This window comes from Eleginops maclovinus, chromosome 5, assembly GCF_036324505.1.
Source record: "Eleginops maclovinus isolate JMC-PN-2008 ecotype Puerto Natales chromosome 5, JC_Emac_rtc_rv5, whole genome shotgun sequence".
In the NCBI taxonomy this organism is placed as follows: Eukaryota; Metazoa; Chordata; class Actinopteri; order Perciformes; family Eleginopidae; genus Eleginops; species Eleginops maclovinus.
This window is the reverse complement of record NC_086353.1, coordinates 5,200,426-5,219,796: the sequence shown is the minus strand read 5'-3', so window position 1 is coordinate 5,219,796 and position 19,371 is coordinate 5,200,426. Positions and strand designations below refer to the sequence as shown.

Genomic DNA, 19,371 nt, shown 5'->3' with positions numbered 1-19,371 from the left:
CACACACACACACACACACACACCATCCTGCAAATCCTTCACTTTCTCTTACAAGTTTAATTTCAAAATGGAGGGTGGATTGGCACGTCTTAAAGCAAATGTGTTTGTGTTTGCACAGCGCAGACACACGAGTGACTTTGCAAGCACAAACAGTCGATACTGTAGTGGCTGATTAGTATGAGAAGAGGGGATGAATATTGGAGAAGGGCTCTCAGGGGCCCCCCATGAAACATGGAGAGGATGTCAAAGCATTTTGTTCCCATCTCGTTCATTAGATCTAACTCAGGCTAGTGGGCGCTCAGTATTTTCAAGTGTGTTCACAATCACACAATCACACACACATGCACAAAGACAAAAAAAACACACTGTCGGAAACAGTTGTAGTTATTAGATCGGCGTGTCTGACATTTTGTCGACATAAGTAATTAATTTAGCCTTTCTATTTGGAAAGTCCAAAGAGCCCAATTAACATGGCTAATATTGCTGCATCGTGTAAAAACATCATTTTTAATACAGAGGGAATATTCAAATGACTTGCCTTCATTATTCAAATGTATAAGCAAAGTCATCACTGGGGGAAAGAGTCAAGATGGGATTCACACTCGCAGGAACAGGAAAATGATAATCAATCTGTTATTTCTGCACAGCAATGGAATAAACAGCATATGTGAATTTCCTTTATCTCGGTTGTATTGTGTCGTTGGAAATCTTAGGGTTTTTTAACCTAATCTTCATTATTTTTCACTAGAAAGGTAGAGATTTATTTTTGTACCTATTAAATAAATATCATGTTCCAGAGAGATTTTGACTTATTGACAGCATGTTTGCATGAGCTGAGAACCACTTTGGTAATAAAAGGAAATTATAGTGAGTCGAGGCTTTAGAGAAAGAGGATTTTCGACTTCTACAGTTGGTCCAGTACACATGCTGAGACGAGAAGCCAGGCCAAGACGCGCTCAATTGCCAAATCCCACAGCTTTGTAAGCAACACGCTGCACAAATGAAATCAGACAAATAATATTCCTAATTTAGAGAGTGAAAATGTAAAAGGTCAAAGCCAGGAGTGGGGGGCGTTTTATAGTTTACTTGAATCTGTTTTTATACATTGCTATTGTGGTGCTGTGTTTTCTATTTTCACGGCTCGTTCGGGTATTTGTTTTCCAGCGAACTCAGGGGCCCCACTACTGCATGGCCCGGGCTCTTGGCTCGACTCTCCCACTCGTATAGCTATAACAAAGTCAATATTACAAAGAGGTAACACATGTCGAGGTATGCTTCAGGCCTGCCCCGGTGCTGTGATCCTGGATTGGGACACACACACACACACACACACACACACACACACACACACACACACACACACACACACACACACACACACACACACACACACACACACACACACACACACACACACACACACACACACACACACACACACACACACACACACACACACACACACACACACACACACACAGTAAAATAATGCATGGATTCAACAGTAGACTGCGTACCTCCATGGAGAAAAATGTATGCCACTTTTTTTTTCGTGTCTTTGCAAATTTGTTCTCCGGTTGAAGCTGGTATTTTGGCTCTCACACATGAAATTGTTCATGTATGTGTGTGTTTTTGTGTGTTTGTGTGTGTGTGTGTGTGTGTGTGTGTGTTGTGTGGGAGTGTGTGTGAACTTTTCTTCCTACGCAGTGTTATGTGTCAGCGCAAAGTACTTGTTGGTGTCTGCGCATTCACATAGATTTTGAGTGTGTGTGTGTGTGTGTGTGTGTGTGTGTGTGTGTGTGTGTGTGTGTGTGTGTGTGTGTGTGTGTGTGTGTGTGTGTGTGTGTGTGTGTGTGTGTGTGTGTGTAAGGGCCAGTTTGTTTTGTTTTTCCCTTACTTCAGCACATCTGAGAGAGCTTTTCTGGAACTCCTGAGCCCTGTCCAAACAAAGATGGCCGAAAGTGAGGGATCGAGGGGAGGTGGATCAGGGCGTGCGTGCATGTGATGTGTGTGTGTGTGTGTGTGTGTGTGTGTGTGTGTGTGTGTGTGTGTGTGTGTGTGTTTGTGATTTTTCAAGTAAGCTGGGACCAGAAGGGCCTTGCGAAAAACCAAGAGGAGGGAGAGAAAACCGAGCCCCTGAGAAAGGCAGCTGGAAACACCGAGGCTTGCGGTCTTTCTCCCCCTCATCCCCCACCTCTCTCTCCCTGGTCCAGCTGCACTCAGATGTGTCTGCCTGCCCCTCTCCCTGAATCCCCTAACACCCACCCACCCACCCCTGCGCTCCCAAGCTCAATGCCACTGCCAAGGAGGGAGAGAAAGAAGGAGAGTGTCGCAGCTGGTAATACTTACAGGCCATTTTACCGTGGTAAAGGCATGAGATTCATTAGGCCGGGCCCGCGTGTTTTGTGCTGAGTGTTATTGTTAGGATGTGGTAAAATTATAAATATGGAGGGGTGAGGGGGATTTGGGGGTGTAGGAATCTAAGTAGAAGGGTTGGAGAGAGTGAGGAGGTGGGGGGGGGGGGAGAGAGAGAAACATGCCACTCATTAACTCCTCTGCCACAGTCTTGTTTCTCATGATTGGGTGGCAATAAAAAAGTCTGTCACAATTTGTCAAAGTTAATGAGTCAACGGCACACCAGCACTCACGCACTGGAAGACACGCTAACATATGTCGAATTAGTCAATAGCTTTATAATTGCAGAAATAAGGACTCCGGCTTTAGCCAAATGAAGCGGACTTAGAGGGTCCTGAGAGGGAGTTTGCAATTTGGTCAGGTCGATTGCAGAATGGCAATCACCACGGCTTGGCGCTGCTTTCGTCACGCAGTTGAGAGTTTCTTTCTTTCTTTCTTTTCTCCCACCTCCTATTGGAGCTGCTGTGTGTCTTCTTTGTGACCTGTGACTCTGCAACAGCGTCTAGCCGCCACTTCAGCCCCTATATCTATGAACTTTGTAAGACAGATAAAGACTAAGACAGCCAGATGGACTTTTCTTTGGTTTGCCGTCTCCCTCCCTCTCTTGCTGACACACACACACACACACACACACACACACACACACACACACACACACACACACACACACACACACACACACACACACACACACACACACACACACACACACACACACACACACACACACACACACACACACACACACACACACACACACACACACACACACACACACACACACACACACACGAGATAAAGTTGTCCAAAGACACTCCTCACTTCTCATTGTGTGGCTTTGGGAGTGACACACTTGTCACTGCAGTAATGAAGCCATTGGTTAAACACTCTCTCTTCCTCCCCCTCCCCTCTCTGTCTGTATCTCTGTTTGAGTCCTCTTTTCTTGTGTCATTTGAGACTGAACATACTAATAAAAGTGGCCATTTCTTTCTTGGAGTGATGTATCTAAAGCGGGAACTACAAAACTGAAGCAGGAGCAGTCTTCTCACTATGCTGGCTGAGGTAAATGATTACCCAAATCTGTAAATAACAACAATCTGGGCATTGATTTCTTGTTGCTCTGACACTTTTTTTGTGATATTTTAAAATGTTAGTGGATCGCACTTGGTCGCAAATAATCTGCATTCAGCATTTTTCCCTGGTTCAGCATAGTTTATAAATAGTTTTGTATTTCTGCAGCTGTTGTGTGTGCAGGCTCAGGTGTTTACAAGTAAACCACGGTGCTGACACACTGTTTGAACAAAACTCTGAGGAAAGAAACAAATATTATTGCCTGGTCGTGTGTCTTGAAAACTAGCCAACCTGTCTACAGTAGTGTTCGGTTTACTTGAAAAAACACATAGACATAATTTGACGATTGCTTACACACAATTAGTGCGGCAGTTTTTACATTAAAAATGGTCAAAGAAAATAAAGAGCTATTGGCAAGATTGCATCTAGGAACTCTTCCAAGATTTCTCTGGCTGCGAGCTAGTTTGAGTAGGGGAATTCACTGAGTCTGTGTGTGTCTGTGTGTGTGTATGAAAGGGAATGTGGGAGAGTGTGTGGGCGCTAGTTCAGGAGGTAGAGTCCCACCCTGTAGACTAGTGTGATGACTAAATGTCAATTTGGGGGAGTCTCAGCAGCGCTTGTCTCCTGTCGTCACGCTGTTTTCAAGCCCGCACCGCATGCGTGTGTGAGTGTGTGTACTGTCGCCCACGCCAACCAATAATCGCCATGGAGATGTCCCCTCGCAGAATGGGGTCGGCAATATGTCTGGGCTCTGACTAATACTTTCTGTTTGTGTTAGGGTGGACACGGGGAGGGGAGTAAAGAGCAGACGATGCTTGTCATCTTCTCTCCCCAACCCACCCCTCCACAAATCCTCCCACTTTTCTTCTGTCCCCTTTCACTATCCTTCCTCTTTTCTCCGCTCGCAAACATGTGTCTGGTTGAACCGTGTGGTCAGGTCAGTGTTGTTACAGCGCTGGCCTTCACGTTGATATTCGCATTCGGTGGGGAGGATCAGTTGGGCATCGAGTGCAGGTGTCAGGTCTGACAGGGAGTTGTCCTTATCTGGCTGAAGTCGCTCCCTCTGATAGGCCGAAGGTCAGAGCAGATCTATTACGCATTGAAGACAACAGGCTCTTTCATTTGCTTCCTTTGATGCCAAACAATGGCCAGTGATAAGGAAGTGTGGCTCTCAACAACACTTCACAACTTGCAGTGTTTTTATTTTATTTCTAAAGCAGAAAATCCAACTGCACAAAATAAGGTGTTAATTTGGATTATTGATTTCTCTTAAAAGTGATTTTTCTTGGGCCAGCCATCTTCAAAAACAAATGTGGTTAAAGCAATCCATTTATACAAGTGTATACAGTGTCTCTCGTAAACTAACTGTAAACGTTGAGCATCTTTAACTTAGCTTTTAGGTTTAAATTGTTTCACCAACACCGTATTTTAGCATATGCAGTTAAATGCATATTTAAACGTCATAAACGAGAAACTTTAGTAGCCTGATATCATATGCCCAGCATTTTCTCAACCTCCACTCATTAGCTTTCCTCTGCCTCCTCCACCTTTGCCGCAATGGCTCTTCCCCACCTTCCCGATACACCAGCTTGCCCTAATACCCCCCCCTCAAACTCACCCCACTGCTCCCTTGCTACCTCACTTCTCTTCCTTTTTTTTTGCTCACCATCTTTCCCTTCGTTCTCTTTCTTTCTCTCCCTGCATCCCCTCCCTGACTCCCCTAGCACCCTTCTTTGAACCTGGCCTTGTGTCAGTGGACCCCGGAGTCTGTCACTGGGCAGATGGTTTGATCTCTGGCTGGGGAAAAGCTTTGAGGAGAGCTGAGAGGGGGCCAGGGGCCTGGACTGTGGGCCTGTGCCTGGACCTGCTGTCTACACAAAAGATGGGAGGAACTGCTGCTCCCTTGATGCTCGGGTATTTGAACTGACAGTGCAGTCCAGTGTTAGCAGTGTGGTACAGCGCTCCACCTACACAGGCTGTGCTCACTGAGAGCATGGCATATGATAGCCAGATCACAGGCTTGTGTTTCTGGTCCAGATATGATTCTCTCTCTCACTCTCACTGTTTCACAATATCAAAGCCAGCTGGGTCCTTTTTCCGTCCACTTCATAAACAAGCATGACTGTCCTGAAGTACACGCAGGGCTATCTATCATGCGAGTGAGTCTGGCTGAGAGTTTCGTCATTGTTCCAATTTCAAATGTTTCGGGGCGGTGCTTGTGATGGGGGAGATTTACTTTCTGTGACTGTGTCAAACCACAAAGAAGACGCAGGAATGTTGGATGCAGAAATTGTGCTTATTGGGATTGTGGAGTAATAACATGGGTGTTTCTGTGTGTGTGTGTGTGTGTGTGTGTGTGTGTGTGTGTGTGTGTGTGTGTGTGTGTGTGTGTGTGTGTGTGTGTGTGTGTGTGTGTGTGTGTGTGTGTGTGTGTGTGTGTGTGTGAAGGAGTGCAGAGCGTGAGTCACCTCTGACAGCTGACGAACATAAAAAAAAGCCAGAACTGGACCTGTGGTCAGAGTTGGAACTGGACGCCATCTGGAACGACGAAGGATGACCGAAATCATCACTCACTGTTCAGTTGTTTAGTTTGTCCAGTTATGAACGTGTGTTCCTGATTAGTGATTCTTATCAATGACGGCTGTATTGAAATGTAATCATTAGTTGAAGGCTGCACCGTAATTTGCATGTGTTCACAAGAAGTTAGGGGAAAACATTTTGAATGTCTTTGACTTTATCTCTCAGCAGAAACCTGATTACATTGGAACAAGATTTATATTTTCGGTCACTTCTGCCACATTGGCTCTGAAGTATAACCCCTCATTCTTTGGGTCAGCAGGACATAACATGACTCCATCAAGACAAAATATTTGTGCAGTAACAGCAGGTGAAGTGCAACGAGACTGAGAGGCACTGCCAAACATCTGAAATGTGTGTTCACTTTATTGTTCCCCATTCATTGGTTAAAGTTTATTTACCTTGCTCACTTAATTTCCAAATTAATTTCAAATTTGGCACTTTGGAACATTAGTCTACTCTGTAAGTAGATCGCAATGAGTTACTAACGTGCCTTTAATAAGCGCTAAATACAAACACTGTAATAACTTCTTGTATACATTTGATCAGATGTGAGACACACTCACTCATGTCAAAATCTGCCAATTCAAAAAGAGCTTTAGTAAAGGGTGCGTGCAAACAACAGACATAGCTGCTTCTATTTGTTTGACTTAAAGAATGGAGAAGGAAGAAAGGGAGAAAAGAGAGGGGTCCCAGGTCTCTGCATGAATACATGAAAACACATGCTTCTCTTCTCCTTCTGTAATCCACCGGGGACTCACGCCCCATTTGGTTCCCATTAGCATAGCTCTGGTCGCTCTGCCCCGTGTCAAAGCCCAGACGCACAGCTGCACAAAGGACAGGGACCTCTGGCTCTGCGACTGCAAGCCGCTGGGCTCAAAACCAGAAGTGACATGGAGGACGGGCCTTACACTGTGGGGATTTCAGAGCAAAGCCTCCCGTCTTTCCTGTAAACAAGAGTTTCCCCATGCGCAGTATCACAGTTTTACGCTGATGTCAATGCACAAATGATTAATCGCTGTTTATTTTGTAGCACTTTGTAAGGCAAAGAAAACTCTGTTTCAAATAAAATCCAATGGACAAAATCAAACAAGCAAAAATTAGCCTTGGCATGAGGTATTTGCTCCCCTGTATTTTGTGGAGTGCTGTGTCTGACTACAAAGACTTTCTTCATTCGGCGTGTTTTATTTGTCACCTGTTTCCAATATGGACATTGTGAAGTCCTGATCTCTCCGACGGAGCCAGAGCCTCGTTTTATGACACGCAAAGCTGCTGTGCCTCTTTTCCTACACACGTTGGCTGCACATTTCTGGCAGGAAATTGACAGCATTTCAGCAGCTAACTCATGGATGAGATAATATCTTGTGGGTGGAAGAGAGGACAAGATGCTCCCAGTGTTTTACAGTGACCCTAAGCAGAGACAAATCTAAATCTGAAGCTGCTGCTGCAAAGCCGAAGCGTGCGTACACACACACACACACACACACACACACACACACACACACACACACACACACACACACACACACACACACACACACACACACACACACACACACACACACACACACACACACACACACACACACACACACACACACACACACACACACACACACACACACACACACACACACACACACACACACGGTTTTCATTTAAATCTCGGCTTTGCTTAACTCACCAAACAAGAAATGTGGTCTGTGGCTGTGTGTTGAACATGGTAAAGGTTTCAATTAAAGTAGGAGGAACAATACCCGAGCAGCATCCAGCAGCTGTCCGTGTTTGCTTTCCATTGTACTCTGTCAAGGGAGGAAACAGAGAGGATGACATGTTCTGGTGGTGTTTCAGTGGTGTTTTCCGTGGCATGTGTCAACCTTAAAATATGACAATGTAGTAAAACAGTTGCACAGGATTTTAGTTTGTTTTCTTCATCAGTAATATGACTCCATATGCCTTGTAATGGCTAAAGCTGTGTCTTTGTTGACCTCTACATGTGCTGCTTGGTTAAGGATTGGACTCGTTTGCATATTCCAAGCCATGTTTCCCGTCTCTCCCAGCCTGTTGAAAATCCTCTTGTGACCAGACTACAAGAGTCCAGGCTGAATCCATCTTGTTCTTCTGCTCTTCTTTCCTACAGTTCTTCAGTCCATCTGTCCCACTAACAGTCTTTTAATTGAGAGTCCTCCCCAGTCTGATGCTGGCCATTGCTGCCTGTTAGTGTTTATACAATTGGGCTGGGACAGGGACTGCGAGCCAAGCAAAACATCCATGAAACATCAAGTCTCCAGCTAAACAAAACCCAGCAGTGAGACACACACTCTTGAGCCAGATAAGGGCCGAAAACGATGCTCTCTGAACGCAGCGAGGTTAAGTTGTTGACCGTAGCGGTAATACGGCAGCTGTGTGAGAGTGTCGACTGTGGTCTGTGTGTAATAGCTACAGCATTGCGGGATTTTCTTGTTCACTTGCTAGCAGCTTTCAGTTCCTAGCTGCTCAAATGATCTACAAAGTCTCACACACAATCGCTCACACACACCCCTCATGTGCTTTTCCTCACCGTCGTCCTCTTTCGTTGCGAGCCAAAGAGGAAACCCTGGCGAGACGTTAGCACAGTGACTAATGCTGTGTATCTGGCCGGGCCTCAGATAACACAGCCTCCTCCCCCGCCTGCTGTGACAAATATGTGCGAGTGTAGCGCTGGGATCCGGGCCCAAGCTTGTCCCTGACCCAACCCAGGCCATACACAGGTTAAACGTCGGCCAAAAATGCAGCACAGATACATAGTGGCCACAGAAGCAGAGCTCTTCGGTGTGTGATGTGAAGAAGTTATAATATTCTTGTTTCCTCTGACAAGCCACACACAACTTCACATCCTCCATGATGTTGCCTTTGACGGCCATCCTTGACACATCCGTCAGTTGCCTCTTTTTAAAAATCTCTGTAATCAGTCTGTAATCTTTCATCCTATTGCGTAGGATCAATGTTGATGCCGTCATATCACAAACACCTCGTGTTACTCTTCTCACACGTGAATTTGGAACAATGAATCCTGAGAAATAACAGGCACAGTAAATCGTCTCCCTTTCCTTTTTTCCCCATCAGTGCCTCTTCAGTTGAGGGGGGCTTGCTGCTTTAATGCTTCTTAATGCTGCTGTCTGCTTAATGGGCCAGATATGAGAGGTGCTGCTAGCCAGCGTAATAAGTCAGTGATTAGAGGGCGCCTTGTCACAGCAGCAGCCCCGCAGACAGTGGCACGCTCTAATTGCCGTATTAGACGCCCCTTAACTATCTTGTCAGCTGTCAGGCCCCAGCTCGTAAACAGCAGAGGTGCATTTGATATTTCCAATTGTTTATTTCCGTCTGCTGCTCTCAGCGTTGCCGCACGGGGAGATAATTAGTAAAGTGTTGTTTTGTGTGACAACACTGTGCTAAATTTGGGTACTGAATAATAGAGTTTGCTAAATCTTTTCTTATAAAAAGGGAAAAGCTGCTGTGGCAAAAACATCTGCCAAGGGATCACGAGGTAACGACAAAGACATTGACAAAAGTGGCCAAGAAGTGTGCCACAAGATGCAAATCAAATTATTCCAATTACCAATGTATGTGTTGACTATATGCACAATAAAAGGTACTGTATCTTCTCTATAAAGTGTATAAAAAGCAAACAGACACTATCATTCGCAAATTTCCTACGTTTTTATAATCCAAAATGTTGACTGTCCAATGGTGAATATCCACATTCAAGAAACTGGGATCAGTGAAATTTGTGCATTGGTACTGACTGCACAATTTATATAATTCTTCAGAATTTTCTATCAATCAACTGAAAAACATGATTAAAAGTTTACATTCTTGGAGAGAGTTACCACAACAGTTTTCTTACAATTCAAGTTAATAATTAAAGATCTGGTGACATGTGTATGCCTTGTCCCAACATTGCAACGACCTATAGTAGAATGCTGCATGTGAAAGTGAAGAACAGCATTATAAATCAGCTTTCTGGGTCTATCCTGTATCTGAAAGGTCCCAGAGTTGACCCCATCAACAGTCAATGAATGTACATTGACAGCCATGTCCGCTGAATACTTGTCCTTGAGGGGAACGCTGCACTCTCTCGTTGCACGTTGCTCGGGATAGGAACGTAAGCTCAGGGCATAATGTATGTACACTCCGACTGACACATGGCGTGTAATCCTCACACACGGTGAGGATTGCCGTGCCCGCACCTGGAGAGCTTAAAAATGGTGCAAATAATCTCCTTCTCCTGACTTTCCAGTGTGAAACAGCGAAGTGACAGGGTAAGAAGTGGTGTAATTTTGCGTTTAATCCCGATAAGCCTGTGTTCACTTTGACACCTCTGGTTACTAATCTGGTTTACGACACTTTAGGGCGAGCAAGGGGGGGATTGTGTTAGATTTTGTGGTCCCTTAGTAGATTAAGCTTAGTTTTATATCCTGAGTTACAGGATATTGGTCTAATCCACAGACTAGGTAATGTTATTTCCTGCTGTTAAACACAGAAGGAGCACTCAAGTCAATACTGGTGCACCTAAGTAAAGAGCACACATTTTCTGTCCTCAAGGATCGTGCATCGACATCAGCTGTGTGACGAAAAGGCTGATCTTTTTCTATCTTAAAGTGCTGATCTGACATAGTGACGCGGAGCCCAGACATGGACTCCAACCTACGACCCTGTATGTGCATGTCTGTGTCACATTATTGTCACACCGCTGCCTTATAAGATTTACAGCAAGACAATGTGAGGACTGTAAATTCATAAAGTTTCATGCTTTGATAAGTAGTGCTTCGGTGTGAGGACAATGGTGTTTCCGTCCGTCTCTGACAGACCCACATGTATCTCTGGAGATAAAACCTGACAAGTTTCCTCGGTACTAGATCATTAGGGTTTTCCTGTCAAAATAAATAGGCAGCTTCTCACAGCAGTCACTTTGTACACTACAGCCAATTTCCTCCCAAATTCCTGAAATATTTTCTTTTCTTTACAACCCTTCAGGCATTCGGCACTGACTCAACAGCGTATGTGCCCAACGTAAAATAAATTATTATTATCGTGTGGAATTGCTGTTTATTATACCATGCTATTAACTTTTTATTCTAACATCAGCAGCCAACTCACTTACACTTCATGTCAAAGCTAAATAAATACAATATTTGATTTAAAGAAAAGATAAGCGTGATTTAAGAGTGAAATGTCTATATTTCTTTTACCTCCCATATGCAAGTTTTCTGCACCAAAGGCTGTAGATCCATGCAGTTTAGGGTGTAGAAATGCATAAGTGATATTTAAATGTAAACTATCTTTATCCATCAATTCATCTTGATAATGTAAAGTCATGACTGATAAACTGAAGTGCTGCCAATCAAGATTCATGTTTGTAATCCTTTTTTTTCCCCATCTTTTTTCTCCAAGTCATTGACGTACGACTTGCAGCTGCTGCACTCATTTGAGTGATAGAGCTGTTTTCATCTGTGAGGATTTGTGTGTATATCATACATTTCCTCCCCTGCTGTAACATCTCTTTATTGTTTAAGAAATGTGAAACATCCTACGGGATCAAATGACCTCCCTGCCAAATGTACCTGGATTTTTGTAGGTTTTTAAACAGCCCTTTATGAAGGCCGAGGCAGATGACGCTTTGTACTGTACCGAGTTGCCCCCTTCAAAGTCTGGAGACTTAACCTCTTACTACTAAAAGCTTTCCGGGGTCAGACTAAGTGCAGCTTTAGTGTTGAGTAATGGAGCCTCAGTCAAAACAAGTTTGATTTCTGGGTTTTTTAGGAAAGGAAGTCCTTGGATGGTTTTCATGAACTCAGGGAAATTACAGTAAGGGGGGCAGATTCACACATTTGAAAGTTATTTGGAAATTTGGTGGCTGAGTTAATTTTGTGGCAGTGGCTGAAACAAGCCAATCGTCTCTTTTTACTGAAACATCTGAACATTTTTTTTATGTCTGCTATGATAACTGCTCTTTCTCAGTCCTTGCTTGATCACCTCTCCTCTCTACTCCAGCCAGTGATTGACGTGTTTGTGTCTTTTTTCCCTCCTGTGTCTCTGCAGGCCATTCGCTGCACACTGGTGAACTGCACATGCGAGTGTTTCCAGCCGGGGAAGATTCACCTACGCACATGTGACCAGTGCAAACACGGCTGGGTAGCTCACGGTGAGTGATTTCCTTTTTAGGGTGCTGGTGAGTGTATCGGAAAATGGTTTAAACACATATTAATTTAGATACTGATGCTCATATAACTACCTCCTTTTGCTGTTGTGAGAAGAGAGCTGCATATCAGTACTCTCCACTGTGTAGAGAAATATACAACAGTGTTTCAGCTTTTCAGTGCACTAAAATCCAAGTGTTTTCATACATTTTCAATAAAAGAAGATACTTTTCGTTTTGATTTTGCTTCTGTATATTATGGCTGCTTTCAAAGTCTTGTTTTTGCAATTTTGATGAATATAAAAAAGGGGCAAAAACCACAAGACTAATATAGAAGCAAGAGACCACACCTCATGAGTTTTTCAGGCAGATTTAGGAAAAAGGGAGAAGAGGTGCAAAAGTACAAAGAGAATAAGGAGAGGAAAAAAGAAAAAAGAAAACACCTGTTTGGCTTGCGTCCGCACAAGAGCGAGCCATGGGCCCTTCAGCGATCGCACAGGACCCCATTGACTGTTTTTTAATCTCTCCCTCTGAACTGTCAGGCGCCCATCTCTCCTCTCCCCCACTTTTCATTTCATGTCGGCATTGGCAGGGACTCTGACAAGTAGTTCTTCATTTTTTATTATGTTCGTGTCTGGCTGCGCTGTGTTGTCAGGCAAAGCGCTCGTCAGCAGGAAAAAGCCGTCCCAGGATCAGAGAGAGACCCAACCAGGTGTCGCCCAGACAGGCAGGGGAAAGGGGGGAGGGAGAGAGGGAGGTATGAGGTAAGGGAAGAGAGAAGGATTGAGATGGAGGGGAAGAAAGAGATTTGTCCAGGTGTCGCGCAGACAGCCAGAGAAGCGAGAGCAATGACAAAACACTTGTACTCACAACCATACGACTCTTCTGCCCCGAGTTTCGCCCCTCAGGCAACATACAGGTTACTGCTATTGCTGAAGTTTTTTGTCTGTGTGTGCAGCCGAACAGACCCTGCAGAGAAAATAGTATATATTAAGTATATATTTATCACATAGTATCAGTTTGCGTTGAAAAAAAGCAGGGCAGCTAATTTAATATGTTTTCTCTTCTTCAGTGGATTTGTTGAATACAAATAAATACAGGAAATAGCATGTTCTTCTTTGGCTGATGACCTTTGAACTTCACAATGCCCCCACCAACATGATAGTCCATAGCACAAGCCTAACTAGGTATAAATTTACAAGATAAAAGAAGTAATGCAAGAAAAATGTCAGTGCAGCAAAAACTGAAAGTGTTAGATTGAGACAAAACAGGCTGGATATATGAAGGTTGGTTTGAGTGGGAGACAGAAAAGGCAAATACAAAAAGGAGATGTGAGGGCGGCGTACATTTTAAAGAGCAACAGATTAGATTAAATAGAAAGAGTTGGAGATAAATACAACAATGTCAATGCTTTTATCTTATTGATATGTTCTTATCAGCTAGTGCTGACCGCGCGGTAGCCTCCTAAGGAAGATTTGAGATGAGAAGGAAATATAACAGTCATTAACCGGGCCTGTCTGTGTGTATTTTTATTTTCTTCCTCCCCTTGTCACCTGGTGATTCACACAGCTCTGGACAAGCTCAGCACCCAGCATCTGTACCACCCGACCCAGGTGGAGATCGTACAGTCCAACGTGGTGTTCGACATCAGCAGCCTGATGCTGTACGGCACCCAGGCCGTACCGGTCAGGCTCAAGATCCTGCTCGACCGCCTCTTCTCCGTGCTGAAGCAGGAAGAGGTGCTGCACATCCTGCACGGCCTGGGCTGGACCCTCCGAGACTACGTCAGGGGCTACATACTGCAGGTCAGTGACCAACATGCATGCTACAGAGCCCAACACATGTACAGCATCATACAGAGTTAGCTTAAATGTCAAGATCACATATTAGCGGTACTTACTCTCTGCTATCACGACTGTGTCCCTTCTTGTGCCTTTAGATTTCCCTGCAATCTTCTGTGATTTTTGAAAGTGGGGATAATGTTCACAGTGATCACTTCTATTTCTTTTTCACCAAATCTATCTACAAATCTCTCCAGCGTTGCAATTATTTTGAGAGTTATTGATCACAAGCACAATAGTGACAATCTTGGCCACTTCAGTCCCATTGCACATCCATTTTCTTTACACTCTTCCTGCCGTTACTTCTACTTCAGTCTGCCCCCTTTTCCTGCCCTGTCAACACTATGTCCCTCCGCTGGAAAAAGGAAAGGGATAAAAAAAAAAAAAAAACTGAGAAAAATGTCACGCCAGCAAACTATAAAACCACTGTAGTGCGTTTCCTCTCTCCATCCATCCTTCCCTCCATTCCCCCCCCCCCATATAATTGCAGTCAGACACGTTTCTCAATCAAAGGTACCGAGGTTTCGGTGTTGAAACCCAAACCGAAGTGTTCCTGAATGAATTAGTTAAGAGCAAGAGAACATGTGCATGTGGTTAGTGTGTATGTGCGAGTGTGTATATATATATATATATATAAATATGTGTGTGAGTGTCAGTGTGTGTGCACATGTGCTTATCTGTATGCGTATATGGCAGTGGAAGTGGAACAGCATGGTGAGGAGAAGCTGCTTCATGCGTGCATGGTGCTCATAGATCCAGTATTTTTTTTTTTTTAAGTATTAAAAACACTTATTTAATAAATACTTAAACTGTTATTTTAAACTACATTTAAAAAAATAAAATACTGTATGCAGTTTAGAGTTAGAATTTAAGATTTTAAAGATTAATAACAAATACGTATTAAAAATATAAAGAGCTCAAAATCTAAACTAAAATACTAATATAATTTACAATATTCATAATAATTCAGTTAATATTTTTATTTCACATTTAATTTGAACTTCTTATATTTATTTTATTATAATATGGTGTAATACTCTCAAAAAACCTACTTTAATAAATTGTTTTGATATAGTTAATATATTATGTTTTTAATTCTGAAATAAATAGTTTGCTGTATTCCAACAAATTGTAGTCATTTTTTCATAATTGTAACAAAATATTATTTCCAATACCAATAAATCAGTTTTGTATTTGTTAGCTTAACTGATTAATGGTTTATTGGTTGGTGTATTACATTTAAATGAAAAAGGCCCCAGCTTTTCTTATAACTCATCTTCCAATAACTTTTTTTTTTTAACAGTCCAAAACCAAACATACTCTTAAAGTATAATAATATGAAACACAGACAAGCTCCAAATGTACAGAACATATTGTATATTATCAGCATTTAATTTCAATATTCTCCCTGAGGGAAAGTAACTAAAGGCTCCAAATGTGCAGTATGAGAATGCCTTGCATTGAGTAACTGTGGTTCTCATAGTCGCAGCGTCTGTGTTTGTATCAGCTGGCTCTAATAGTCAGCTGGTGGGAGCACCGTTGCTCAACTGCTCAGCCTCATGTCACGCTACTGCCTAAATCCTCTAGATCTCCTCAGAAGGGCTTCAAAGGGGCCGTGCCCGGCGAGAAGCAGCCAGTCACTTAAGGACAGTAAGCAGTCATTGTACGGACCTATTAGCCTGTAAGTAGCTATGAAATTCAATCATCTTCCCGGAGCCTCCGGGCAACGCTTTGTGTCAGGGGTTTGTTCCCAACACCACGCCGTGCTAAATGAGAGATGAAATGAGAACAGCATTGCAGACGGTAGATAATAAGTTGTCTTATGTCTTTTTGATACTGGTGAAGCTTTATTCGGGGTTGAATTACTCTTCCGTGATGGCAGTCAATCGCTCGCTCGTACTGATTTAGAATTTTAAGTGTTAAGACCACAGGTTCCTTTCTATTTTAATGAGATATGCTTTAAATCTTTATAATTCTACAACAAAAACACAGGCTTTTTATGAATTATAATCTAGTTAAGCCTTCATATGACACATTTCACATTGTGTTTGACGGTTTTGGCTCACATTTTTCTCCACTACATTAATATACCACCTAATTTTTCTCGACTAGTATGTCATTGTTTAGATTGAGTAAAGAAAAGCTGTGTGTGTGTTTGGTGCATTAGGTTTTCTGGGTGTCGGTGCGTATGGGTGTCAGTGATGCGCCAGAGAACTCAGGACATTGAGCTGACAGAGTATAGCTGCAGCTCCTCTGATGCCTGACCACCTGAATGTATGCGGTTGCAGGAAGAAGGAAAACACACACACTTGTATTTTCAACCAATCACAGAGAGGAAAAACACAGACACTGTTTGACATTCTGTCTTTAGACCAAAACATTCCCTCTCTATTTATTGAGGAAGCTAAACAGCTAACAGGTTAGAAAGCATGTATCACACCCCCATAATGACACGTTTGTATTGTTAGTGTTTTCATTTAGTGAGGGAAATGCAATGTATCTGGCCCCTTCTGATCCAAATACATAACTCCCTATCCTATTACAAAACTGCTCACAAACTTTTCAGTCGTGTTCCGTGAGATTTTAGACATATGAGGAGGTTGGTTTCTGTAAGTGCTTCTGACTAAGGTCGGGGATATTAAGGATGACATGAGGGAACGCTTAGCTGCTTTTCCTCAGCAAACGCGGCCGCAATAATTTACGTATACATTGACGCAACAAAAGTCTGGAACTGTCACTGAAGTTTTGATGATTTATCACAGAATCATCAATGTATTCTCATCCCCACCCTGCTTATGCTCACGTTTACCTCCCTCATTAGCCCCACTGCATTCAGGGTGCTACCGTCATTATTACCACTTATCTGGTTTCTTCAGGAATATTTTAAAACTAGAAATGTGTCACCATAGCGAGGGAAGAATTCATTTATGTCGACATCCAAGATCCACTATGACCTCTTCCGTCCTCTCTGCCATTACCGGCGTGACAAGAGTAAACTCACCTTAGAGGTGTGACTAAGTGTGCGTACACTCTGCAATTTTTCTTTATAATAGGCTCCTTAAACTGCAGAAATGAATCGATTTTATTAAAAGCGAGATGGCTCATCAAGTGGTTGGAATTTTGATTGTAAAGAAGAGGAATTATACATGACATCAATAACCATTCAAATGAATGATTGTATTTGTTTTTAAGCCTGACCTTCAGTCTTATAGCTTTAACTCTCTCGTTCACCAGCACAGTCAGCTGCTATAGTATTACTATATAAAAAATCAATTCAAATATATTCAATATGTACATATATCGTACCAAAACCAAAAAGGAACAGGAGCAAGAAGTAGCATATATTTGTTGAAATTACATAATTTTTAAGAAAGAAGTAAAACAGCCTTTGTTTTAAGGCTTAAGAGAATTAATAAGTACAATTATCTACAGATTTAAAATAGTCCTGTGTGTCCTAAATCAGCTATGATGTTACCACCTGAAACCAATGACAGAAAGTTATGAGTGTGATATTTCCTTCTACCGTTTACCCGTCTTTATTCCTCTGCTCTTTCACCAGTTATGAAAGTTCAATCCAAGGCATTTTGTGAAAACCACAGACACACTTATTCATTGCCACAATTCCTAGCCCTTCACTTTAGCATGACTTTCACCTCCCCCTCCTCTCCTCGGCCCTTCATCCTTTTCTCCCTCCCTCCCTCCCATGTGCTCATCCCTCTCTCCTCTCCAATGGTTGTTTCCAGACAAACCCAAAGCCAATGTGCACCAGATGCCCCCCCCCCCCCCCCCCCCCTCCCCCTACCTCCGCCCGTCCCATGGCCTGTCACTGCTCGCTCCTGTGTTCGATACAGACAGATGGAATTGCTATCAGTACTGGCTCCCTTCTTTGCCTCAGCCTCCCGTCTCCCACACTCCAAACACTGTCTCTTTTACCTTCCTCTTTCTTATCCCTTACCAAGTGAAAAATAAGTAGAGAGAGGGAGTGGAAAGAGACAGAGACACACACACACACACGCCTTTGCAGCCGACATATGGACTAAAGCCCAGGGTTTTCCTGAGCGACATTCTCAGTAATGTTCTGTCCTTGTAGAACATTGGGCTGCCTCCACTTTTATGAGATGTGGTTTTCCTGACTCCACACGGCTTCCAGGAGACCCAGATGGAACCGCTAACAACCCCCACCACCGCCATGCAACCACACACACACACACACACACACACACACACACACACACACACACACACACACACACACACACACACACACACACACACACACACACACACACACACACACACACACACACACACACACACACACACACACACACACACACACACACACACACACATAAACAGTCTTAACCCTAATTGCACACACACTCGGAGGAAAGCAACAATCGGCACACACACACAGCCACAAACTCGTTGTCTAGAATAGGCTTTGTTTCAGTGGCAGATGCCTGGGCATGAGGGTGTGTTTAAAGTTATTAATGCAGTAACATAAGCTCCTCACAATGCTGTTTACTTATCTACTTATTTGGCTGGATATATTGTATATCTCTAACAAGCATGAACATTGGAGGTAGTTTTGGACGGCCGCAGGGGGGCTGTGCTCTTATTAAAGAAAAACGTGTGACTGTAATGTTGTACATGTGTACTTACACATGTGGAATATGAGATGTAATTACATGGATTAGGGTGCAACAGCATTTGTGTAAGACAGGAAACCATTTCCAGTTGCAGGTGGGTCCTGAGGCCGTAGTGAAGGTACCAACCGGCTTCTCTATAGTGGTTTAGAAAGGTATTTATTGAGTTAGTCACATTTCTGTCTTTTTTTTTCTCCCCTCTCCATTTTCTGTCTCTCACTCTGTCAACTGTGAAGGGCACCATATCTCTTGATCCTCGCCTGAGAAACTTCCATTTTAGGTAGTCAAGCTCCGTGCAACAACATTTTTTGGACACAATCCCCTTCTCCAATCTCCTCCATACGGCACACTTGTAACCCCTGTTTTCCTCCTGTCCTCCTCTCCACCCTCCATCACCTCCCCTTCTCTCAGAACCTGTTTTCTGTTATCACTACTTAATGCCTCACCCTGGGAGACGGACGGGGGAGAAAGCATTCTCCTAAGGTGGAAATTCTTACGTTCATATGGTTATGATTTGGTGGGGAGGTCAGGCTCAATTTTGGCTGGAAGGCTTACGGTTGGCTCTGTGCTGGCCGTGCTGGGCTCCAAGCACATCAAAGAGGGCCGGTGTACTGAATCAAGGTGATACTAACCCCCCCCC

General features: G+C 43.3%; 1 protein-coding gene across 1 annotated transcript in view; it reads left to right on the top strand.

The window, feature by feature from the left end:
- The window catches only part of bnc2 (basonuclin zinc finger protein 2), a 147,322-nt gene that overhangs the window by 104,379 nt on the left and 23,572 nt on the right, over positions 1-19,371 (top strand). Inside the window, exons 3-4 of the mRNA XM_063884712.1 lie at positions 12,145-12,247; positions 13,811-14,046. Of these exons, the coding sequence (XP_063740782.1) occupies positions 12,145-12,247; positions 13,811-14,046 (339 nt within the window). The remainder of the gene's footprint in view (positions 1-12,144; positions 12,248-13,810; positions 14,047-19,371) is intronic.